Consider the following 23,440-nt stretch of genomic DNA (forward strand, 5'->3'; position numbering starts at 1 on the left):
TTAAGTATAGTTGGTTATACGTGGCCGCTATAAGGAAGCATAATTCTCTGATATGTGTTGTTGCCTGTAAAGAAAAGCAACCAACGGGACTGACAGCTTCGAGTTCTTCGATATATAACAGGAAATAGGCTATAGGATGAAGAGGTGCTGATCTGACTGCCGCGTTGTCAGGGTACTCGAACATTTCAGCGTGATCATTGGTGCTGTTAATGTCACCTCTACACAACTTTTAAGTTAAGGACCTGTAATAAGCCAGTTCGGAGATAGCTCATGTGCACATGGGCACACAAATGACCTTTCATTTTTCTCAGTTAGTTAGGCACTTCCTCAATTCAAAGCAACATAATGCAGCAGCTTGCCCAACATAGCAATTTATGGAACTCGTATTCTAATGTCGTAGTCCGGCTTTCACGTGGGACGGTAAAACCACTACACTTTCACTCTAATGTAGGATATAACTGAAATAGCTGAATTTATTTACAATTTCATAACAAACTCTGGATCAAAACTTGTAATACAAAGACCTAAGACTGTATTGACGACTGTCAAACATATGAACTGGTAAACGCTGTGGTAAAGTCTGTTTCGAAGACTGCAATGGACCGCTTGAACACTATGGTAAACACGTTGACCTCTAAAAGAGACCACGTCCACTAAAGGAGATGATCCTCTAAAAGAGATGTTCCTTTACACAAGAGACGACCTGAAGACGACGTTCATTTAAAGACTACGTCCTTTAAAAGTTGACATCCAAAGTTCTCGTCCACTAAAAGACGAATATAAGACAACGATCACTAGAAGAGACCACGTCCACTAAAGGAGATGATCATCTAAAAGAGACCTTGTTCACTCGTAAAAGAGATGACCTCTAAACAAGAGAAGAGACCATGTCCTTACAATAGACCCCTGTAAGATTTAAAGAAATCAGAAACAGGGCAAAGAAACAGCATGACAATATGCTAAGAGTATTGATTTCTTTGTTCATACAGTGTACAATTTCAATAAAACAATATGGAACTTATTCTTTCTTCTCTGTGAGATATTCAATGCATCAACACTGTACAAAATTTCACAATAACATGCTTTAACATTCTGTTATATTCATTTTGTGAAACACAAAAGCATAAACTGTATTCTGTCAAGAAAGTACATTATAATTTCCATATAATAGAAATATGAACCATCGAGCCATCCTGACTCACCCAACTGTCTCCTCATCGCTCTGGTTTTCCAACCAGCTGAGTAACCAAGTCCTTCATCTACAAAAAAATAACAATTTACATTTAAGCCTATATGTAAAATCTATACAATATTACAAAACACATATTTCTCGTGTTTACATTTTTTACATTAATTTCTCATCTAAATCTATACAGAATATATTGAGAAATTATTCACATATCACACATTCTTTGACAAGCGTATATCTAGCAATGTGCAAGTTGTATGACCATTATGCATAATGTGTAGTGCTTTTCTATCCTAACATACTCTGTAGCAACAATGCACTATGATACTAATATAAACATTGCAATAGGTCTTTCCCCTTTTTGTCAACATAAACATTGCCACAAATTCTTTCCCACACTGTCATTGCACTTTTCATTCATAACTTCACATACTCTCTGTGATTATGAATATAGTGTATAGTGTATTGCAAACTTCATACACACATGCTGCAAGAATGCCTAGCTCTAAAAATGATACATTTCAAATTGATACATTTATGCCAATGCACTCTGACTGCTGTGCAGTGAACGACATTCCTGTGTGTGCGTGTGTATACACTATGCACATTTTACGCTTACACACACAACGGAGCTGAACCTACTGTAAACAACAAAAACAAATTGCTACATGCCTAGGTACCTTTCTCTGGGTATGTGGCTACTACACACAGGATGTGTCTGTGCTTAATTTCTTATACAAGTCACACATGTAGTGGAAGTAATAAAAGAAATATTTACAAAACTTACTCAGCTCTCCTGAGCTCCTGGGAGGTTCCACCTCTCAGTACTTGGCTACTACTGAAGCTCTCCCAGTGTTCCATATTACTCCACAGAGTGAACAGTTCATCTTGTACAATTAAACTTCTTTGCATTGTACTCTAAAACTCCACTGCTTCATATAAACTCTGTAATATAAATCAACTATTATATATAGATGAATCATTGTTTACAAAACAATGATTCTACAAACTTATGAACACACAACCAAAGAACTTAATTTTTGTGATGTATGAACATTTAGGTGCACACTTGAATTACTACCCTGGGAGTCATGCATATTCATGAGGATGATGAATATTCATGCATTTCATATTATCACACAAATTCAGTAATCAACTGATATTGGTGTAGAAATGAAGAGCACACTATGCTTCCACTAACATGAATACAACTCACAATTATATCTTCCCCAGGATATAACCATCATTTCTCCTTAATGAGAGATAAAACAAATTTGTCATTCTGTTACTTGTGCTCCTGGATGGCAAAATCAATCAACCATTCATTAAACTGTCTTGGTAAGATTTGTGAAAATCATTCACATTACCACAATCCATCCTGACAAATAACATTCGTCCGCGAATGTCAGTATATGTACAATATCAAATGAATCATCAAATGTATAATAACACACATAAATGACATGCTTATTTCACAGCTGACTTTGGTAATCTTGCCGGATTACTATGCTTTCCTTTAGTTGCTCTGTTAGATCTCCTGAGAGAATTCGTAGTTACTTCATCCGAAGTGCTAACGTCTTGCCATTCTGGCAGAGGATAGACCATGAAAGGACACTCATTGTCTTGTTCGTCCTCACTACTTTCACTTGACGATGTAGCCACGTCACTTGTCTGAAGGGTCTCTGACATAAACAGAGGGGGTTCGAGTGTTATCTCCTCTTTCCTTGGATCAGAGCATAACAACTTTCTGTTCACTGTCTTTGTTGTACCCCCATGAATTGGTTTGATTTGACATACGTCTCCCTCTGAGTTGATACTGATGACGACATAACTCTCTCGGTGAAATCTATCACACAACTTATGCCGACCATCAAAGGCAACCTTCTTCAGAAGTACATGTTGTCCAACATGAAATGGTACATCCTTCGGGTGACGATCATGAAGCTTTTCACTGGTCGCTGTTGCCGCTTCCATTTTGCGCTTGACTACATCATCTGTTCGTTGAAGTGCGTCTGCCTGTTCCTGAATGTATTCATGATCCCAATCATGTTTCACTCGCGACAGAAGTTGATCTAGTGGGATTGAAGGGTTCCTTCCGAACATGAGTCGATAAGGCGAGTATCCCGTCACTCGATGTGGCGTACTGTTGTACACGTACAAAAGATGTGTCAACATTTCCGGCCAGTTCTTACGCTCTTGAGGTTCTAGTGATCTGATCATCGTACAGAGAGTGCTATTAAACCTCTCCACTTGTCCATTCCCCTCTGGATGATATGGCGTAGTCCTTGATTTCTTGATGCCATAAAGCTGACAGAGTTCCTGGATCACACTATTTTCAAAGTGTCGGCCTTGATCCGAGTGAATGCGAGTTGGTATTCCATAATGAGAAAACCAACAGTCTCTCAGCACTTTTGCCACTGTGTGAGAAGTTTGATCCTTGCAAGGGACGGCTTGAGAGTACTTCGTGTACACGTCCGTCATTACTAATACATCCTCATATCCACCTCTACCCCGATCCACCTTCAAGAAATCTATCGCCAAGATTTCCAGGGGTCTGAAGGCTATGATATGCCTCAGTGGTGCCTTCACTGTTGGGGTACGTTTTGACATCGTGCAGGTGAAGCACTCCCGGATGTATTGACGAACATCTGTGTGCATTCCAGGCCAAAAACATCTTGTTCTGAGTAGTGCAATTGTCCTACTAACTCCTTGGTGGCCCCATTTATTGTGAACTGTCTCCAGAATGATGCTTCGCATGTCTTTTGGAACCAACAGTTGAGTCAGTGTGTCACCATCACTAGCCTGTATCTGTCGATATAGCACTCCATCGATGAGTACAAGTTTGCTCCATTCTCTCAACCAGCTTTTCACTTCTGGTGACTCTTTTGGCAACTCATCTCCAGGTTGCCAATGAATTTCAACACATTGTTTCACCACTTGAAGGACATCATCTTTCTCCTGAAGTTTGGCTAACTCATCCAAACTAAGTGAAGGAAAAATGCCAGGAACAAAGTCGCTCTTGTGATCCTCGTGCCCTTCATTTGTATGTGCTGCTACCTCCACTGGTACTGCACTTCCCACCATCGCTGCTTGTATGCTGATACCCGACGTATCATCCACCTCATTAGCAGGATGTCGACTCAGTGCATCTGCACAATGGTTAGTCTTTCCAGGCCGGTATCTGATGTCCAAGTCAAATGGTGCAAGTTGGGCCATCCAACGTTGCTCAGTAGCCCCCAGATTGGCTGTCTGTAAGTGGGCAAGTGGATTGTGATCAGTCAGTACAATTACATGACTACCCATCAAGTACTCCTTGAATTTATCCGCTATGGCCCACTTAAGTCCAAGCAATTCTAGCTTGAAACTAGAGTAATCTGGATAGTTGCGTTCGGCTTTCCGCAGTCCCCTGCTCGCATAGGCAATTGGGTGTAGAAGTCCATTTTCATCGAACTGTGCCAAGCAAGCACCAAGACCCTTCAAAGAAGCATCAACTTCAACCACAAAGTCCTTACCGAACTTAGGATAACTCAACACTGGTGCAGATGACAATGCTCTCTTCAGTCCATCGAAGGAGATTTCTGCCTCATCTGTCCATCTGAATATCCTTGTTCCCTTTGTGTTGTGCCTTTTGACCTTCTTTGACGTAGACTTCTGTGAACCACCTACTATCTCATGCAAAGGTGCTGCCATTGTAGCAAATCCTGGAACAAAGCAGCGATAGTCAGACGCTAAACCGAGGAATGACCGCAATTCCTCCACAGTTGTCGGGACAGGCCATTTGACTATCTTCTCAACTTTCTCTGGATCCACAGATATTCCCTGTGATGTGACGACATGAAGGCGTTTGACTTCCTCCTGAAGAAAGTGACATTTCTTTCCTGTCTCGAGGGTCTTTTCAACCAGATTCCAACCTGGCATGTCCTGCACCCCTCTGTCCTCCATAAGGGCTTTTAGGGCATTACATCCCAAAATTACAGGAAATTCACTTCTCTGTTTGGAACAGACCTGATCACTTACTACCAAGAATCCTACTTGTGCAACCTTTTCGTCAATGACCACTGGAGCTCTCACATAACCCACTATGGGAATGATATTTCCAGTTACTCCAGTCACTTTCACTCCACTGCCTGTATCATCGAGTGGACCTAAGGAGGACTTCAACTTTTCCTCATAGTAGCTGACTGGAATTAGACTGGTCTCTGCTCCAGTGTCTAGTATGCACCCAGTAGATACACCAGCAATTGTTGCTTCCATCGTTGGACTTTCAACAATCAGGTCAGAAATGACATCACCTGTTCCTGTGTCATGTACCGCCTTCACCTCTGCTTCTGTTTTCCTCTTGTTCTCATCTTTAACTTCCTTTGGACAGTCACGACGGATATGCCCAGTTTCTCTGCATCCAAAGCAAACTGTGGGTGATTTGCAATCACTCTTGACATGCCCTTTCTGTCCACAGTTGGAGCACCATTTCTCCTGTTTCTTCTGACGCTGCTGAACACCTGAGTTCTGCTTCATCTCGGCAACTACTTTCACCACTTCCTGTAGTGTCTCCTTTAGTCCCGAGATTTCGTCTTGTAGGTGTTGTATGCACACGTTATCAGGTGATGTGATCCTTGCCGCTTCTGCCTCACATTCCCTGATCCTCACTTTAGATGGTGAAATGCTGTCGTCCTGGAACAGTTCTAGCACCTCCTTTCTCATGACAAGAAATGACTTCCCTGTGGTATCCAGTGCTGTTCGTCTGATTTCCCTCTTTACTTGTTTGTCTTGTACACCTTGGATGAATCTTTCTCGTAGTGTACTGTCTCGCAGTTGACACAAAGCTGCCCGCTCATCAGTGGATGCAACCGATTCCATTCGATTGTATATCTTGATCAGTGCACTACTATATGCAGCAAGAGATTCTCCTTCCTGTTGCACACGACTGTATAACTGACTCGTAAGAGACTGCACCGTTTCCCGAAGAGTGAATCTAGTCTTCAAGGCCGATTTCAGACATTCATAATTTTCTCTCTCATTTTGCTCCAGACAGAGAATTTCATCTTTTGCTGATCCAGCCAAATGAGACACCAATGCCTGCACCTTCTCTCTGCCTTGCAACTTATAGAATGAGCAGTATTCTTCGAACTCGTCAAGCCATTCAGTGATCGTTGTGTCTCCAGGTTTCACTGAAATACCCTTGAACTTGGACAGTTTGATTGCAGGAACTACTCTAGTGGCAGAAAGACTTTGAAATGCTCCAGTAAGAGCAGCTATCATTTCAGAAATACCAGAGCTGTTAGCATCTCCAGCTCCTACTCCTCCAATAGCAGTATCACGAGGCATGCTGCTGATTTACGTGGAGAGAAATAACAATACACAATTGTATACACAGAGTATCAAATACACAATTAATGACTTAGGTATCTACTAGTCACAATTGTACAATGTTTACAAAGTCTCTTCCTCGACGACTAACCTGACGATTCCTTATCGTCTATCGTCAACACCACTGAAGATCTCCAACAGTTGAGGGTCGCTGTTCATCACTTTGTTCAAACTCTTTGTTAACGTTGTCTTGTGTCATATCAACCAATCCAGTCTATTCAGTATATCCCACTCCTGACACCAATGTCGTAGTCCGGCTTTCACGTGGGACGGTAAAACCACTACACTTTCACTCTAATGTAGGATATAACTGAAATAGCTGAATTTATTTACAATTTCATAACAAACTCTGGATCAAAACTTGTAATACAAAGACCTAAGACTGTATTGACGACTGTCAAACATATGAACTGGTAAACGCTGTGGTAAAGTCTGTTTCGAAGACTGCAATGGACCGCTTGAACACTATGGTAAACACGTTGACCTCTAAAAGAGACCACGTCCACTAAAGGAGATGATCCTCTAAAAGAGATGTTCCTTTACACAAGAGACGACCTGAAGACGACGTTCATTTAAAGACTACGTCCTTTAAAAGTTGACATCCAAAGTTCTCGTCCACTAAAAGACGAATATAAGACAACGATCACTAGAAGAGACCACGTCCACTAAAGGAGATGATCATCTAAAAGAGACCTTGTTCACTCGTAAAAGAGATGACCTCTAAACAAGAGAAGAGACCATGTCCTTACAATAGACCCCTGTAAGATTTAAAGAAATCAGAAACAGGGCAAAGAAACAGCATGACAATATGCTAAGAGTATTGATTTCTTTGTTCATACAGTGTACAATTTCAATAAAACAATATGGAACTTATTCTTTCTTCTCTGTGAGATATTCAATGCATCAACACTGTACAAAATTTCACAATAACATGCTTTAACATTCTGTTATATTCATTTTGTGAAACACAAAAGCATAAACTGTATTCTGTCAAGAAAGTACATTATAATTTCCATATAATAGAAATATGAACCATCGAGCCATCCTGACTCACCCAACTGTCTCCTCATCGCTCTGGTTTTCCAACCAGCTGAGTAACCAAGTCCTTCATCTACAAAAAAATAACAATTTACATTTAAGCCTATATGTAAAATCTATACAATATTACAAAACACATATTTCTCGTGTTTACATTTTTTACATTAATTTCTCATCTAAATCTATACAGAATATATTGAGAAATTATTCACATATCACACATTCTTTGACAAGCGTATATCTAGCAATGTGCAAGTTGTATGACCATTATGCATAATGTGTAGTGCTTTTCTATCCTAACATACTCTGTAGCAACAATGCACTATGATACTAATATAAACATTGCAATAGGTCTTTCCCCTTTTTGTCAACATAAACATTGCCACAAATTCTTTCCCACACTGTCATTGCACTTTTCATTCATAACTTCACATACTCTCTGTGATTATGAATATAGTGTATAGTGTATTGCAAACTTCATACACACATGCTGCAAGAATGCCTAGCTCTAAAAATGATACATTTCAAATTGATACATTTATGCCAATGCACTCTGACTGCTGTGCAGTGAACGACATTCCTGTGTGTGCGTGTGTATACACTATGCACATTTTACGCTTACACACACAACGGAGCTGAACCTACTGTAAACAACAAAAACAAATTGCTACATGCCTAGGTACCTTTCTCTGGGTATGTGGCTACTACACACAGGATGTGTCTGTGCTTAATTTCTTATACAAGTCACACATGTAGTGGAAGTAATAAAAGAAATATTTACAAAACTTACTCAGCTCTCCTGAGCTCCTGGGAGGTTCCACCTCTCAGTACTTGGCTACTACTGAAGCTCTCCCAGTGTTCCATATTACTCCACAGAGTGAACAGTTCATCTTGTACAATTAAACTTCTTTGCATTGTACTCTAAAACTCCACTGCTTCATATAAACTCTGTAATATAAATCAACTATTATATATAGATGAATCATTGTTTACAAAACAATGATTCTACAAACTTATGAACACACAACCAAAGAACTTAATTTTTGTGATGTATGAACATTTAGGTGCACACTTGAATTACTACCCTGGGAGTCATGCATATTCATGAGGATGATGAATATTCATGCATTTCATATTATCACACAAATTCAGTAATCAACTGATATTGGTGTAGAAATGAAGAGCACACTATGCTTCCACTAACATGAATACAACTCACAATTATATCTTCCCCAGGATATAACCATCATTTCTCCTTAATGAGAGATAAAACAAATTTGTCATTCTGTTACTTGTGCTCCTGGATGGCAAAATCAATCAACCATTCATTAAACTGTCTTGGTAAGATTTGTGAAAATCATTCACATTACCACACTAACAAAGAATGAACCTGTGTAGATGAAGTGACCGGAATGGTTCGTCAATCAACACTTTGGGAAGCATTGGATTCTATTTCATTGTGCTGTTTTGAATACGTTAACAAACTTTTTTGTTAACATTGCCAAATACCAGGCTTGCTGTCAGGTGGATGTACTGGCAGGCATCATTTATAAGGATCCATGAATAATCATAGCATTACAGATGTTTATCTCAGTGAAATTAAAAACCAACCTGTCTCTCGGTACCAATGACTTTTTCTGCTCATGCTCAAACTGGAACCCCGAACTGGCTTATACGTACAATATGTTCCTGTCCCAGTTATGAAATCTCCGTTAGATTAAGGGATGTTTGGTGGTGTGTTGCTTTTTTTTTTCGGCGAGATGATTTGAATAGGATTTATAGGGCACTATCTGAAGCTAGTTGTCTGTTATGTATAGATGATATTGCTTTATTATTATAGGCCTATATGAATGTTACTCCATATCATGCACTGATGCATGTACTGCAAATTTGCGAATGATCGGACCCTGGTAATGGATGCGTCAATTCGTATATTCATATCCAGGCCTAAGCTATTTCGTCAATTATCTCGGCTTCATCACTCAGTACTTTCAAGTCTTTTGGTTGGATAAGTACTTACAAGTATAGGATCATGTGAAGGAACGACCAGAAGTCAGAACCATGGCATCTACACCCTTCCATAATGATGATGATAATGATGATGATGATGACAATGATTAAAGTATACCGACCATCAGTAGCACGAGCTCTTGTATTACGCATTGCAAGGTTCTAATCATGATACACTTATCTTCCTCGTTTGCTATGCTTATGCAAGAATGTTTGTAAACAGTATTATCTATATGGGCCTCGATACGTCCAAATGTTCCGGCTGCACCCCTCAGTGAACTCGAAGTTGAGTACTATTTTGGAGTCGCCTCTGTCCATTATAGTTTTAACCAGAAACTCCCAAGGCAAAGTATATTTATATAATCACAATATAATGAAGCTCGTATAATCAATGATATTTGATAGAGGATAATGTTTGACCCGATTTATTTGCAGAGTATCTAGAAGAAAGGGTTTTGTTTAAACTTATCGTTAAAGTCTAAAATCTACAAATTATCAAGGACTGATGTGAAAGGAATGTGTATTTATTGAATAGTTCGATTGATTTTATGAAAGTCATTATTTCTTATATCGCTTTTCTTAGATTGCCAATTTCCAAGGTTTGTCACGAAATGTTCTTCTATTGATGAATTATGTTGATTTACGTATGATTATTACGTGTGATTTTTATTAAGTTATTAAGACCAATTATATTTGGTATTGAATATTATTGACTGTTGTTTGGTCTTGAGTGCAATGTTTATTGTATAATGTGTTAAAGAAATTTAGTTAGAAAGTTTGTTCAGTGATATTTTGATATTTGAGATTTATATGTTTGATTGTAATTTTGTAAGGCGCTTTGAAACTTTGTATCAAGCGCGGTTAATGTTTATTATTACTATGGCATTATCATAATCATTATCATGATTACAATACAATACAATCGTGTTGGTTTCTTGTGATATACGAGTCAAGAGTCAGTGTCTCATATGGGTCAAGTGTAGTAATGTTACTTTGGCATTATGTGTAGAAGTATAAGTGTTTGTTGATTGGACGGCAGTGCAATGTAACAAAACAGAAATTTCCTTTATAGTTCCGCCGTTTCTCGTTCTTATCATCACCATTTTCTTTCAGAGTAGTATTATAAGTTAAGAATTATGTACTGAATAACACGACAGGCACGGTGAGAGAAGACTGTGTAATATCACATATACAAAGTGTAAAAGATATAATAAAAATGCAAGCTTTATTCACACAATGCACCCAATTCTACATTATAAATTTGAATGTGCAGTTAATCGGTATTCACCTTTCTGGTATTTGCTTATACGTTACAATAACATTGCATTACATTGCGTTACATGACATGACATTACATTTATATATTACATGACATTTTTATTACATTTCATTATACTTTTGCACACTACTTCATTATGCAAACACACTGCATGTGTGCCCTTTTCATTTTCTGTACATCTTGTAATTGGAATTGGGAAAAGGTGACATTAAAACAAATCTGGATATAAGTTAAACTGTAGAAGACCGGCTGTTGTTCAATATGGAAGGCACTCCTTAATCCGCCGTATAATGTATCACGTGTTTGTATTTTTCTTTTTCTTTTTTATTTCAATTATTTTTTCCATTTCAAACAGAAACATGAAAATATTTAACAGAAATTGAATGCATAAATTACATCACAATTATAAGTTTACATTATATTTTAAGCATACGGAAATGGTGGAAATAGAGAGGAATGCTAAAAAGTAATGCTTGAACCCCCCCCCCCCCCACACACACACACATATACACGTAATACTACAAATCATATAAATTATGATTGATTTTTACTGTTATACATAAAAAGCGGAATTACAAAAGAAACTAAGATATGGAAACCTATAACCCGAAACACACGCTCTGGACAAATCCCCATATACTAAGTCACTGTCATGAAGGAAAAGAGAAGGAAGAGAGAGAGAGAGAGAAAAAAAAAAACTGATTACGTGGTGTGAAGATAAAAGATGAAAGATGGAAGACTATAACAATATAAGAGTTATAATGGATGTTTGGAGCAGCTCAGCAGTGATTGCTTGATTTTTGAAAGAAAATAATATTTTATTTTCCAGCACAATTTTGCGATTTCATGATTTTGATATACAAAGACATTAATTTCAAAGTTTTTCTTCAAATTCTTCTTCAAGAACTTCAACTTGGAGACGCTTTTAAACTACACAGAGGTTATTCCAATATTTAGGTCCATCAAGTCTAAATATAGATTGTATGAAAATAGTCCTAGTTAAAGGCAAATGAAATTCATCAGAATGACGAGTTGGGTATTCATGGAAGGACTGGTTTCTCGCAAACATGCTGGTGAAAACGACGGTAATGAGTTTGGACATTATTATTGGCCATGATGATAATGACCAAGATCGGAAAACAAAACAAAACAAAACAAGACATGGGTGTGAGATCTCCAAAATATGTGGCAAATTATTCGAAGGGATCTTTTTTCTCCTGGAGACTGGTCGGTCTGTCAGGATAAGTTGGATGAGTGTTCCCCCAAGCTATGATACCATAATTAAGATAGGGTAAAAATTAAGGTTGAATATAACTTTAAGCATATAAGTAGCCACTAGTTCTTTCATGCACATTCACAAAAATTTAACTTTTCCTTCAGATACGTTTTTTAGTACGATGAAAGACACAATTCACATTGCAACATGGGTCATTAAACCGGAACAATAGCTCACTTTGCAATTCGATTTATCACTAGGCCCTATTCCATGTACTTGTAAGTGTATCTTGATGTCATGTAAATCTCTATAATATAGGACTGGTATCTTCTCGACATGAATTTGATATATATATATATATATATATATATATATATATATATATATATATATAAAATTATGAGGGTGCAAAGGGCACTCTATTTGATTCCCTTCGAAATCTCCATTCGCTGGTATGTTTTACCGTTCGAAGAACGAGACCTAATAGGACAAGGGATTGAACAAATTTTCCTCCTGCATAAGACAATAAACATTGTACAGACTGAAACGATGAGGGCGCACGTATAATATGAGAGCGGCCCTTGGTGATAATGACGAACAGGGGATGAACCACCATCGGGAGGCAGTGGTACTCTTCCACCTGAGAATGCAAAGATACAATAAACGCACTTCCTAAAGGATTTTGATGATATCTTAAGTTGTTCGATGAATCAATGTAACCTGGTCGAAATTGTGAGAAAAACATTACCGTCTTCATAATAGTGTTCCGTGTACATGCAAGCTAGCATAGCATTAGCTATACTGTTACTGAACAGAATACTATTGCAATTAGATTCCTCAATTTACAAATGACGGTCCTGGTAAATTGTGTAAACGGTTGAATGTGGAGGTTTTGTTTTGTTGGTTTTTTTTCTACGAAGTCACATTTTCCAGCAGCAGTGCACAAAATTGTCCCGGATTCTATATTGAAAACAACAGCATTCAAATGCTGTACATTCTATCTGATATCTGCTGCAATACTTTTTCCCTTCAAGCTTGCATATTACATCCTTATACACCACAATATCATTGTTTATACCTGGTAATCTGGGGGTAATGATCATGAAAGTGATCACATGGTAGAACAAAGTTAATAATGTAGGGGCTACTCTGGGTATTAGAATATAAGATTATCATTCTTCTGATTTATCGTTAAATACGCAAACAAACGAATGCAATGTGGCACACCTCAATTAATGATGCTCCCTGTCACTGTTTGAATTATTTCTTTTTTAAGTTCTTGACAGAGGAAATTAATGAAAACTTACCAACTTCACTTGAAGCAGAGGAACTGTCGACTGCTTTCTTGTCATGGTTTGCTAGGCATTTTTCTGGATTTCCTCGCCTTCAATGGGGTTAAAGAAAAGGCAGTAGACCTTAGAATGGCATCTAATGCAAAATTTTTGTTTGTGTTTTCCCCCCTGCAGTCACCAATCTCTTTGTCAATGTACACCTATTGATCCTCAGGAAATAGATTTTTTTTTAAAAACTGAGGCAAAAATGTACAGTTTCTATTGTAACAGGTTTCAGCACTATAATGGGACAATAAGAACTGTTGACTCCAGAGAGCAATAAAAATGGTAGAGATCAGCTATAAAAGCGCTTTGCTTCACTCACTGTTCATTGAGTATACCATGTATGTGGTCTTGAAGCGATTGATCAATTCTTTAAATTTTGACACGCAATAGAAATGTAAGATTCGGCGTTCATAATCCTTCGGTGTTCAATGGATTAAAAAGGAAATGATAAATTTATCAATTTATTTTTATAGAATATCATGTTAACAAGCAAAAGTTGATCTTTACGATTACAAAAGGAGGTGTCATCATTTTCATATCAATTACTGTTGTGTAATTAATGACCCCTCCTCTTCTGTCACAGTGTAAATTTGCAATCTATTTGCGTCTGGTATGTTCATCGCAAAGTAAGAGCAAGAAACATCAATGCATGTGCGCGTACTTGGAACTGAACATAAGCCTTTCATACTTACTTCCTCGGATCTACTATCTTCAAAACTACTCCGGCGTCGGTATCCGTTTTCGCAGAAGCAGTTGACAATAAGTAGATTTCACCTTATGAAAGGGGAAACAGATACACAAGCTACAAGCACAAGCTTCTTCTTTAGACATCGATTTTTTCTATCCCTCTCTATACATTGCTGCACTGTAGCACTGTAATTTGGTTCGAGAAGTGGGGGGGGGGGGAGGGTTGCATTACCGAGAGAAGTTCAAATCAATATCGACTGCTATAAAGATAATACCGCATAATGATGGTGATCTTGATTGTTAAGATCACAAGAAAATGGGGATCATAAACACCAATTCAAGGCATGCAACAATGTGATTACAAATAAAATGGTATGTTAATGGTATGAGCAAAGATGATAATGATTAGCATGATAGTGCATTGTAATCATGGTAATGGTTCAGTTTCAAACTTCTCATATTCGGTCCAGTATCATGCATCGCTTGAGTTAAATTATAACATGCAAACGCAATTGTATACTATATTATAAGAATGGCTACAGTCCAAACTTGGCTATCGTTCTTACAGAAGACCCCATGCGAAGTAATGTATATAAGAAACAGGGATAGTCATTCGAATAACTGTTTTGGATTACAATCTACATTACATACACAATGTTCCCATAACTGAAAAATAAAAAGATATTAAGGATGTTATTGATGTAGTCCTATTTGTTGTTGTTGGGTTGTTGTTGTTTTTTCCTCAAAATTCTATCTGACGGACGTAAGCTAAAATATTCTGCAGTTTAAGTCGTATAATGATAATAACAACAACAATAACCAAACAATAATAATAAAAAGTCCGAATAATATGGTTGGCCGTTTATATTTTTATGAGGTGCCAATGCCGGAGGAGGGGGTGACTAATTCCCCTCGCGATTGTGGATTCAGTGAACCTGGGTAAGGTGTGAGGAGTGGGTGTGGGAGAGTGATATAGGGATCTGCATGTGTTGCAATATTGTGTCACTCTGTGATTCAACATTCGTGAAGGCTTCGTTTTGACACAATTTGTACTCCTTTCATTAAGTAATTTTTAGGTATGGCTATGAATGTTACGTTATGATTATATTTTCCCCTGCAATCTTCGCAGCAGAATTTATATTGTTACGAATATAGTACGTGTTATGCCTACCTTTTCCTCGGGCCGGCCATCCTTTCAAGCAATGCTTACAATGGCGGCCCTCTGCAAAATCGCTTCTTAACTACAATTGTTATTGTAATCCCTGCTGCATAGACATGCATACTGTATATTATATTATTAATTTCCTTTTATATCGCTGTTTATGCAAGTCAAACGACTCTGTTTTAAATTTACTTTGTATCTGTTTTCCACATGTTCATGATTATGTAACTTATGTATATTGATTTGCAGAAAATAAAGTATCTATCAAACATATGATTATCTATGTCACATAAATCTGCAACACTGGATGGACCTGACTGGGATATACAGGTTACGGCGGTCCGTGGTCTTTCGTTTTTCAGTTAACTTTGCCCAATGCCTGGCAGTCCTGTCGGGTTCATCCAGTGTCTAAGTATTTTTTAGTTATTGCAATGATAAATTATTTTCGCCTTTGTGTTTAACTTTACATTGTATGCCTCCTGCCAAATATGATAATGATGATAGTGATAATATGGCCTTCAAAGGGGGTTGGGGTGGTGCTATTTGACCCCATCTCACCTGCTTCATCCTCCCCGAACGACAGTATGATCGGAGGGAAAGAACCTTTCAAATCCCCTGTGCAGATCGAGCTATTCCCGAGACAAAATTGCTCGTTACTCCACTTTCCTGTCTTCAAATCTTCCGTCAGTTCAAACAGTTTCCTGTTATAAAACAGGGAATAAGAATGCAATACAAATATTGTTCTTTTGATCGGTTGTCTTCTTTCTATATACCTTTATAGAGAGCCGTAATACATTTATTTACTCCAAAATTTTTAGTTGGGTAGAAACTGGCATGATTTTGTTTCCACATTTCAATTCCTCGGATATCTAAATCTTGTTCATCATTTCATACTAAATAATGAGCTGACGATAACTCTGCGAATGTAATGAGCATCCAAATAAAAAAAAAAAAAAGACAGAAGAATATGGACTATTTTGAATTCATTGCTCGTCTAGCCCCGTAACTTTCTTTTTGTTGTTATTGTTATTGCCGTAGAAAGGAATATTACACATCCGGGGTGCATTGTGAATGGAATATATTAAGTATCCAACACTGATTTGAATAATCCAGCCTTCTATAATTGAATTTGCAGGTGATTCTGTTATCTTTGCTGATTCTCTTATTTGCTAAATGAAGTAATGATATATCATTTTTGCCAAAAATGCTTGTCACAAATTTGATTGGCTAAAACACAAATTTATAATATTGTTAGGTTTAGTATTGATGGTTTGAACATTGGAGAATTATATTTCACAGAATATACCATAAAATATCTTGGTTTTTTTTTTTTTTTTGTCTGGAAATGTTACAAAGAGGTTAAAATTCTCAACTCAGAAGGTATACTAAAAGTGAAAAAAGGAATGCTTTTGTAGATTTATGACAATGGGAAGATTTTGTTAAACGGAAAGTTGACTGTAATTATCATGTATTGGTAATGGGAAATGCAACCATCACTTTTTAGCATTCTTCCTCATCTCCAGCATCTTTTTTATTCTTAAAAATGCTTTTTTTTTTTGGTTTTTCTTCTCACCTTCCTTTTTCTTCTCACCTTCCTTCACAAGAATAAAATTTTGAAATTGATTTATTTGTTTGATTACAACCTAGGTATTTTCATGTATAAATACTCCACGAATGATCTTCCTGATGTTTTTCTTCACATGTTCAAAAGAAACTACTCAGTTCACAATTATCCCACCCGCCAACGGGACACTTATCACCTTCCACGTACTCGCACAATTTTCGCGATGAAAACAATTATGTATGCGGGACCGAAATATTGGAACGATCTCCCCCCTGAACTCAAAGGTTGTTTATCACTATCATCCTTCAAATGCAAATTAAGACAGTATTTATTGAATAATTACGCTACATCAGCTCATTGAAATTCTGTTTTGTGCTGTCCATGACTATCCCGCTATACTGTACTCCGGGGTTGTTGTCATGTTAAACCGACTTTAAGAGCCCAGCTGTTTGCGCCCTCAAATTCTATCACTGTTATGTATATTTTTCCTTCTTTAAAGATAGCTGGGACGAGGAAACAGCTGGTATTTCACATTCTCATTGCACTGCAACTGGTTATTGAATGTCTTTTTTTTTTCTGGATTTGCAGGTGCACGTGTTCCCTTCTTAATACACGCAATGTACACATTACTGTCTAAACGGTATCATTGTTATTATATATTAAGTCATATTGTATTGCCAGAACGATAATGGTTCATCCGCTTACAGCATGTGGCTTTTCCGACCCCTAACCTGCACTAGAGAAGAATTTGCTATATAACTGTATAATTGTATTTTTTCTATTGTTTTTCTCTTATGTTCCGATCATTGTTGTACCCGTGCTCCCCTTCTCAATCTTAAACTCGTTTTTAACTGGGACCTACGCTCAACAAGCTCGCTTTTAAGTAGGTTCCTTCATATTTCTTTAGCATTCATTCACAGATTCCAAACTTAACAGATCGACCACTATTATGTTTTATATATTTGCAATATTCTATGTATGTCATGTATTTCATTTAATTTTGTTATATTTGATGTAATTTTTCATCGAGAAATATGAAAATAAATTGAAATTGAAAAAATTGCTTGCGATTATACGTAACTGTCAATATAAGCACTAGTCTACTGTTAAAAAGAAAAACATACTTACATGTTCAAGGTTGGACATGGAAAATATATGAATGAATGAATGAAAGAATCACGCATGTACTTCTCATTACATAGTGTTGGCATATTATGCAGTCAGGCAGTCGTGAGGTATCTTCCGTATCCTTGAAAATCCTACACATAAAAAAGGTGTATAGCGTTGTAGGTTCTTTTCTATCTTCTTCTTCTTCTTCTTCTTTTTGGTGGAATTCCAACAGGGAAGAATTAAACGCATTGTACCAATTATGAAGCAGAAGGACACCTGACTGTGTATATTTGCTTTCCAAATGTTTATAGAATAACTTTGTTTGTCATAAGCGCATAACAAAGAGACGATTATGCACTTGGATGTATCATACGCTATGGGCGCTGTTGATCATTATCATTATTATTCAAAGAAACCTTTCAGACGGAGAAACGCATGGAAGATTTCATTCAAATATCAGAACGAGGAAATTAGCCGCATGTCTATGTGTTTCATATTTAATTGTAAGAAAATACATTTTAACTACAGCACGTAATAGACGGTCAGTTCATTTTCTGTAATATGAACCAAGTCAAAGAGCGCAACGAAAGGAAATGAACAACAAAAGATTGTTCAATTTTGAAACAAGAAATAAGACTTATTTTGAAGTGTAACTGGAAGAGATCAGAAACTGAATTTGATTTTAAAAAACAGCTGCAGATAATTTAATTAGTTACTTGTGAATGCTTCTTGTGAAACATGCTGCTACGTGTTTATATGTCATGATGCATTCCTTTGATGCTGTAAGACTACATGTATATGGAAACGTGCGAATGTTAACATTTTAAGGAAATAAATACCCAACATGAAAAAAATTAGATTTTTCATATAATTTTATATGTATATGTACATAATTATGTAAATTATATCTATGTATATGTGCGTGTATTTTGTCTACGTCAATTCAAATATCATAAGATGCCTTAGACACCACAAAGTGACTGCTTCGGAAGGAAAAAAATACATACCCTGTGGGGTAGTCTCCATAGATGTATTTTCCTTGCAGATTTGGATATTGACACCCCCTGTAGACGTAGCCGCCTATCACACATTTTCCCTCAGTATGTGGATAGTCATGGATTGGTAGAACTTCATCTAAATATAGATATGGATAATATCGGAATACAATTTGTATAATGATTTCACTCATGTTGTTCGATGTTGTTATCGTCGCTTTCCCAAATACTTTGAATGGTATTCGAATATATTTTGATATCATTGATACTGAAGCACATCATATTTTCTGACTTGCAAGCATGTCGACTAGTTTATGGCTTCCCTGATCCAAACAATTTCCTCAACCATTCAAAAAGAATCATAAATGAGTGGAATTAATTTTCAGGAAAGTAATAACCATCTCCACAATCAGCTTTCCACCCACCCATTCTGTTCAAGTTCTTTTCTTTTAAGAATGGCTTCACACTGTCCCGAACTTGACACAAGATGGCCATATGAATATGGAATTTTCTATTTCGTGGGAGGTTGGTTCAAAACCAATCAAGAGCCGAAGCAAAATAAGATGTCTACACAGGTCACACGATGACACCCGAACTACGCGAGAAAGGTGCACGAAGATTTGAATCTTTGTGACAAAACGAACTTTCGAAAGATCTTCGGGCTATTTTTCGTTTACTGTATTTATTTATTTGTATTTATCTATTTTTTAATTTAATTTGATTAATTTATTATATGTATATATATATATATATATATATATATATATAATCTTTTTTTTTGGGGGGGGGGGGGGCTTGCCAAGGATTTCGCTGCATCTTAGCGACCCGAGGTTGCTGCCGGAGCCTGAGAAACGCCATCGGCGGTCATAAAGATGGCTCACGATTGCCTCACGAATGATAGGAGGCTTGTAACATCAGAGCAGAATTTAGATATTTCCTTTATCGTGTGTCCAACTTCGCACAATGGATATAACAGCTTGATATCTCTTACCTTGCATGTGGTCGCATAATTTATCATCATAGCACGTAAATCCTTCCCTGCCTCGCCATCCGTAGTTGCCTCCCTTCACGATGATGTCAATCTCTTCGAATTTGGACTGTCCTACGTCTCCGCAGAAGATACGGCCCCTTCCATGGCCCGTCTGTGGATCCCCCCTGTCCACCGAGCACCGCCACATATTGCGGGCTCCGTAGGCAAAGATCTCGTGGCGTCTCTCACTGCTGGAGTGGTTCACGTAGGGGTTGTCTCTCGGGATGGCGTACTGGAGACCATTCTCTTGACGATCAACGTCTATTCGAAGGATAGAGCCAAGCAGCATAGTTCTGCAAGGGAAAGAAATTGAAATGGGGTCGTTCTGCCCTATACCAAGACGTAGGAGTGGCCTACACTTTAATGAACAACGACAATGCTTTAATAATGTTTCAACACAATATATATATATATATATATATATATATATATATATATACTATGTGTTACAAAAGAAAAAAATCCCACTTTCGAAAACTGTATAACACTGTCATTGATATGAGCAATAGCTGAACAGCGTACACTTTTGTTGGAGGTGATTTGACTATGAAAGCATGAATAGGTTTCATAAATTCCATGATCAGATTTTGGTCAAATATGAACCCTCTATACAAAATTGAACTTCACACAGGAGCAGAAGATGTGTATGTCATGCTTACATTAATCCTGAACAACAGACATGAATACCACCTTTTCATGGCTCTGCTGACTAGTTTTCTGGTCTCTTGCTCCAAGGCACATGAATGCTTTATTAATATTTATGATGAATTGCCCTGGGCACTGCTAGTCTGAATTCAAGGTATAAAGGGTAAAATGCATGCACATGAAAAAAGTAAGCACATGTTTTATGTTTTACGCTACATTTCAGGATGAATTAAGACTAGCTGTGACAGTGGAATTTCTCATGAATAATCAATGTAATAGAGCATTCAAATCTATAGCCATTGTTCAGGATCACTGTCTGGGCGTTAACCACACAGTCCCATACACACCAATTGAGCCCTGTGCAAAGTTCAAGTTTGTTTTGTTTTGTTTTTACAGAGGGTTGAAAATAGAGGAAAATCTGAATTTAATGAAACTGATTTATGCTTTCGTTTTTACATTTCCTCCAACAAAATTGTACACTCTCCAGCTATTGCCCATATCAATATCAGTGTTATCTGACATATACAGTTTTTAACTATCAAGGATCAAAAGTGGGAAATATCTTTTTGTAACACCTAGTATGTAATGTATGAAAGTAATCCCAATCTATTTGTTTAAAGGACAAGTTCACCTTCATAGACATGTGGGTTGAGTGAATGGAGCAATATTAGTAGAACACATCAGTGAAAGTTTGAGGAAAATCGGACAATTCGTTCAAAAGTTATGAATTTTTGAAGTTTCTGCTTAGTCACGGCTGGATGAGAAGACTACTATAGTTTGTGATGTCACATGTGTACAACGATATAAAGAAAGAATAAAGAAAATTCGACATATTTCCATTTTTCTCGCATAACAAAAGAACACTCGACTTCTCTCTTTCAGAAGGCAGGGCGAATAATATTACCCTTAACATCAGATGTCAGTAACAAGTCGAAGAAATGTGAACTTTATCAAAAAAGTAAAGTTTTGTGAAATTCCCTTTTTATTTTCCTTATATTGTTGTACGCATGTGACATCACACACTGCAGTAGTCTTCTCATCCAGCAGTGACTGCGCAGATACTTTAAAAATTCATAACTTTTGAACGGATTGTCCGATTTTACCCAAACTTCCACTGATGTGCATGTTCTACTAATATTGTTGCCTTCACTCAATCCACATGTATATGAAGGTGGACTTGTCCTTTAAACAGTGCAGCAACGAGGGCTAATTCTTCTATTATGATTGTAACTCATTGTTACCACTGCTTTAATTATGATCTTCTATTGGCAAGTGGAGCGAACTTACCAGATTATGAGATTCAGTCATATAGCCATCTATTCTAATGAGAGAAAATTTCAGTATTCGGTACCGTGTAATCTAACTTACCCTTGCTTGGATGACAGCATAAACAAGAATGTCCAAGGGGGAGGAAAGCAAAGATATAAGGTGGAATAAGAACCATTCTACTCACAGATTTTGACCATTCCCGATTTTTCCGTGTGGATCCCCTCCCTTGCCACCATCCCCCGGGAAGAGATATAAGAATCCTTCGTCGTCAAAGAGCATCTGTCCCCCGTTGTGATTGGGTTCCGGCTCTTCGATCTCCAGGATGATCCTTTGGGTTGTCATATCAACCTTGTTGGGGTTGTCAATCATTACCTGGAATTCGCTGATTCTCACCACGAATGGCGACGGTTTCTTACTAGTGGTTGTGTAGTACACGTACAGTTTTCTATTTTGAACAAACTTGGGGTGGAATACAAGACCAAGGAATCCTCTCTCATCACCCTTCCTATTTGACGTCAGCACTGCATCCTGGATGTCTAAGAAAGGCTCCTTGACCTTAGTCTTATTCCTGAAGAACACATGCACAATGCCCACCTGCTCTGCTATGAAGAGGCGATGGGTATGGTCATTGGCATGAACTGCCAATACCGGATTACGAAGTCCACTTGCGAATTCCTCAAAGCACAAGCATCCCTCGCCTCCACCTGTTTGAGAGCTCCAAGCTTCGCCACTAAGGAAAGAATCTGTCACGACGTTTGGATAGCAATAGTCCATATCGCTGATTTGCACAGCCTTACAAAACTCGGCCTCACCCTTATTGTATGCGTCGAGAATGGCAGCGTCATCGGTCAGCAGAGGAATGATCTTAGAACATTTCTGGTAAAGAGAGGAGCAGTAGTCTCCGCACAGACCAGGTAAAGGCGTCTTGCGGTGTGTCGTCTCCGCATCGTACAGATGAGCTGCATATGGCGAACACTCCTGGCACAATACATCTTTGAGAAAATCCGTGCACTCTGAGGAGATACCGCGTGGTAAACGTGCCTTCAGAGATTCGTGCAACTTCTTAATTTCCAGGTTTCTCGACACAGTGCAACAACCGAAGTCGCTGTAGCTGTCACAAAAGGACTTCATATTTTTCTCAGGTTCAAAGGGAGGGTAAAAGTCGAGACATTGAGGATGACCCCATACAGAAGTCCAGCAAAGCGCCAAAACAACCAACTCCAGGGTGAACATGTTGGATGTTTTCCAGGGAACTTGGACGAGGCATTAAGTGAAAAAGCAGCATGAGCAGCAGGTGCTGTTAGAAAAGTGAGAGCGTTCATCACATAAAAATGCGATAATGTTGTATCGGATACAGTGAAATTCAGTGTAAATCGTTAGAAAATGAAACGATGATTTTCATCTATACTCATCTATACTCATTATATCATTATTATTATCATTATCATTATTATTATTATTATTATCATTATTATCGCCAGATCATCATCATTGTTTTTGCGTCAGATATTATTCTATGTATAGGTGAAAAGTTTGACGTAC

The 23,440-nt window shown here is 37.7% G+C and overlaps 1 protein-coding gene and 1 long non-coding RNA gene across 2 annotated transcripts; both read right to left on the reverse strand.

The window, feature by feature from the left end:
- Positions 1-503: 503 nt before the first annotated feature.
- Positions 504-8,824, reverse strand: LOC140226373 (uncharacterized). Its single transcript, XR_011900941.1, has 3 exons — positions 8,385-8,824; positions 7,611-7,667; positions 504-1,259 (listed from the first exon to the last, which is right to left on the reverse strand). It is a non-coding gene; the product is annotated as an uncharacterized lncRNA (long non-coding RNA).
- A 3,252-nt stretch (positions 8,825-12,076) lies between these two features.
- LOC140234263 (HHIP-like protein 1) lies at positions 12,077-23,131 on the reverse strand. Its single transcript, XM_072314327.1, has 7 exons — positions 22,083-23,131; positions 19,946-20,277; positions 18,967-19,093; positions 15,844-15,986; positions 14,129-14,210; positions 13,407-13,483; positions 12,077-12,150 (listed from the first exon to the last, which is right to left on the reverse strand). Exons 1-7 carry the CDS (start codon positions 23,129-23,131, stop codon positions 12,077-12,079), a joined length of 1,884 nt encoding a protein of 627 aa, XP_072170428.1.
- Positions 23,132-23,440: the final 309 nt, after the last annotated feature.

The sequence above is a fragment of the Diadema setosum genome, chromosome 1 (genome assembly GCF_964275005.1).
Source record: "Diadema setosum chromosome 1, eeDiaSeto1, whole genome shotgun sequence".
In the NCBI taxonomy this organism is placed as follows: domain Eukaryota; kingdom Metazoa; phylum Echinodermata; class Echinoidea; order Diadematoida; family Diadematidae; genus Diadema; species Diadema setosum.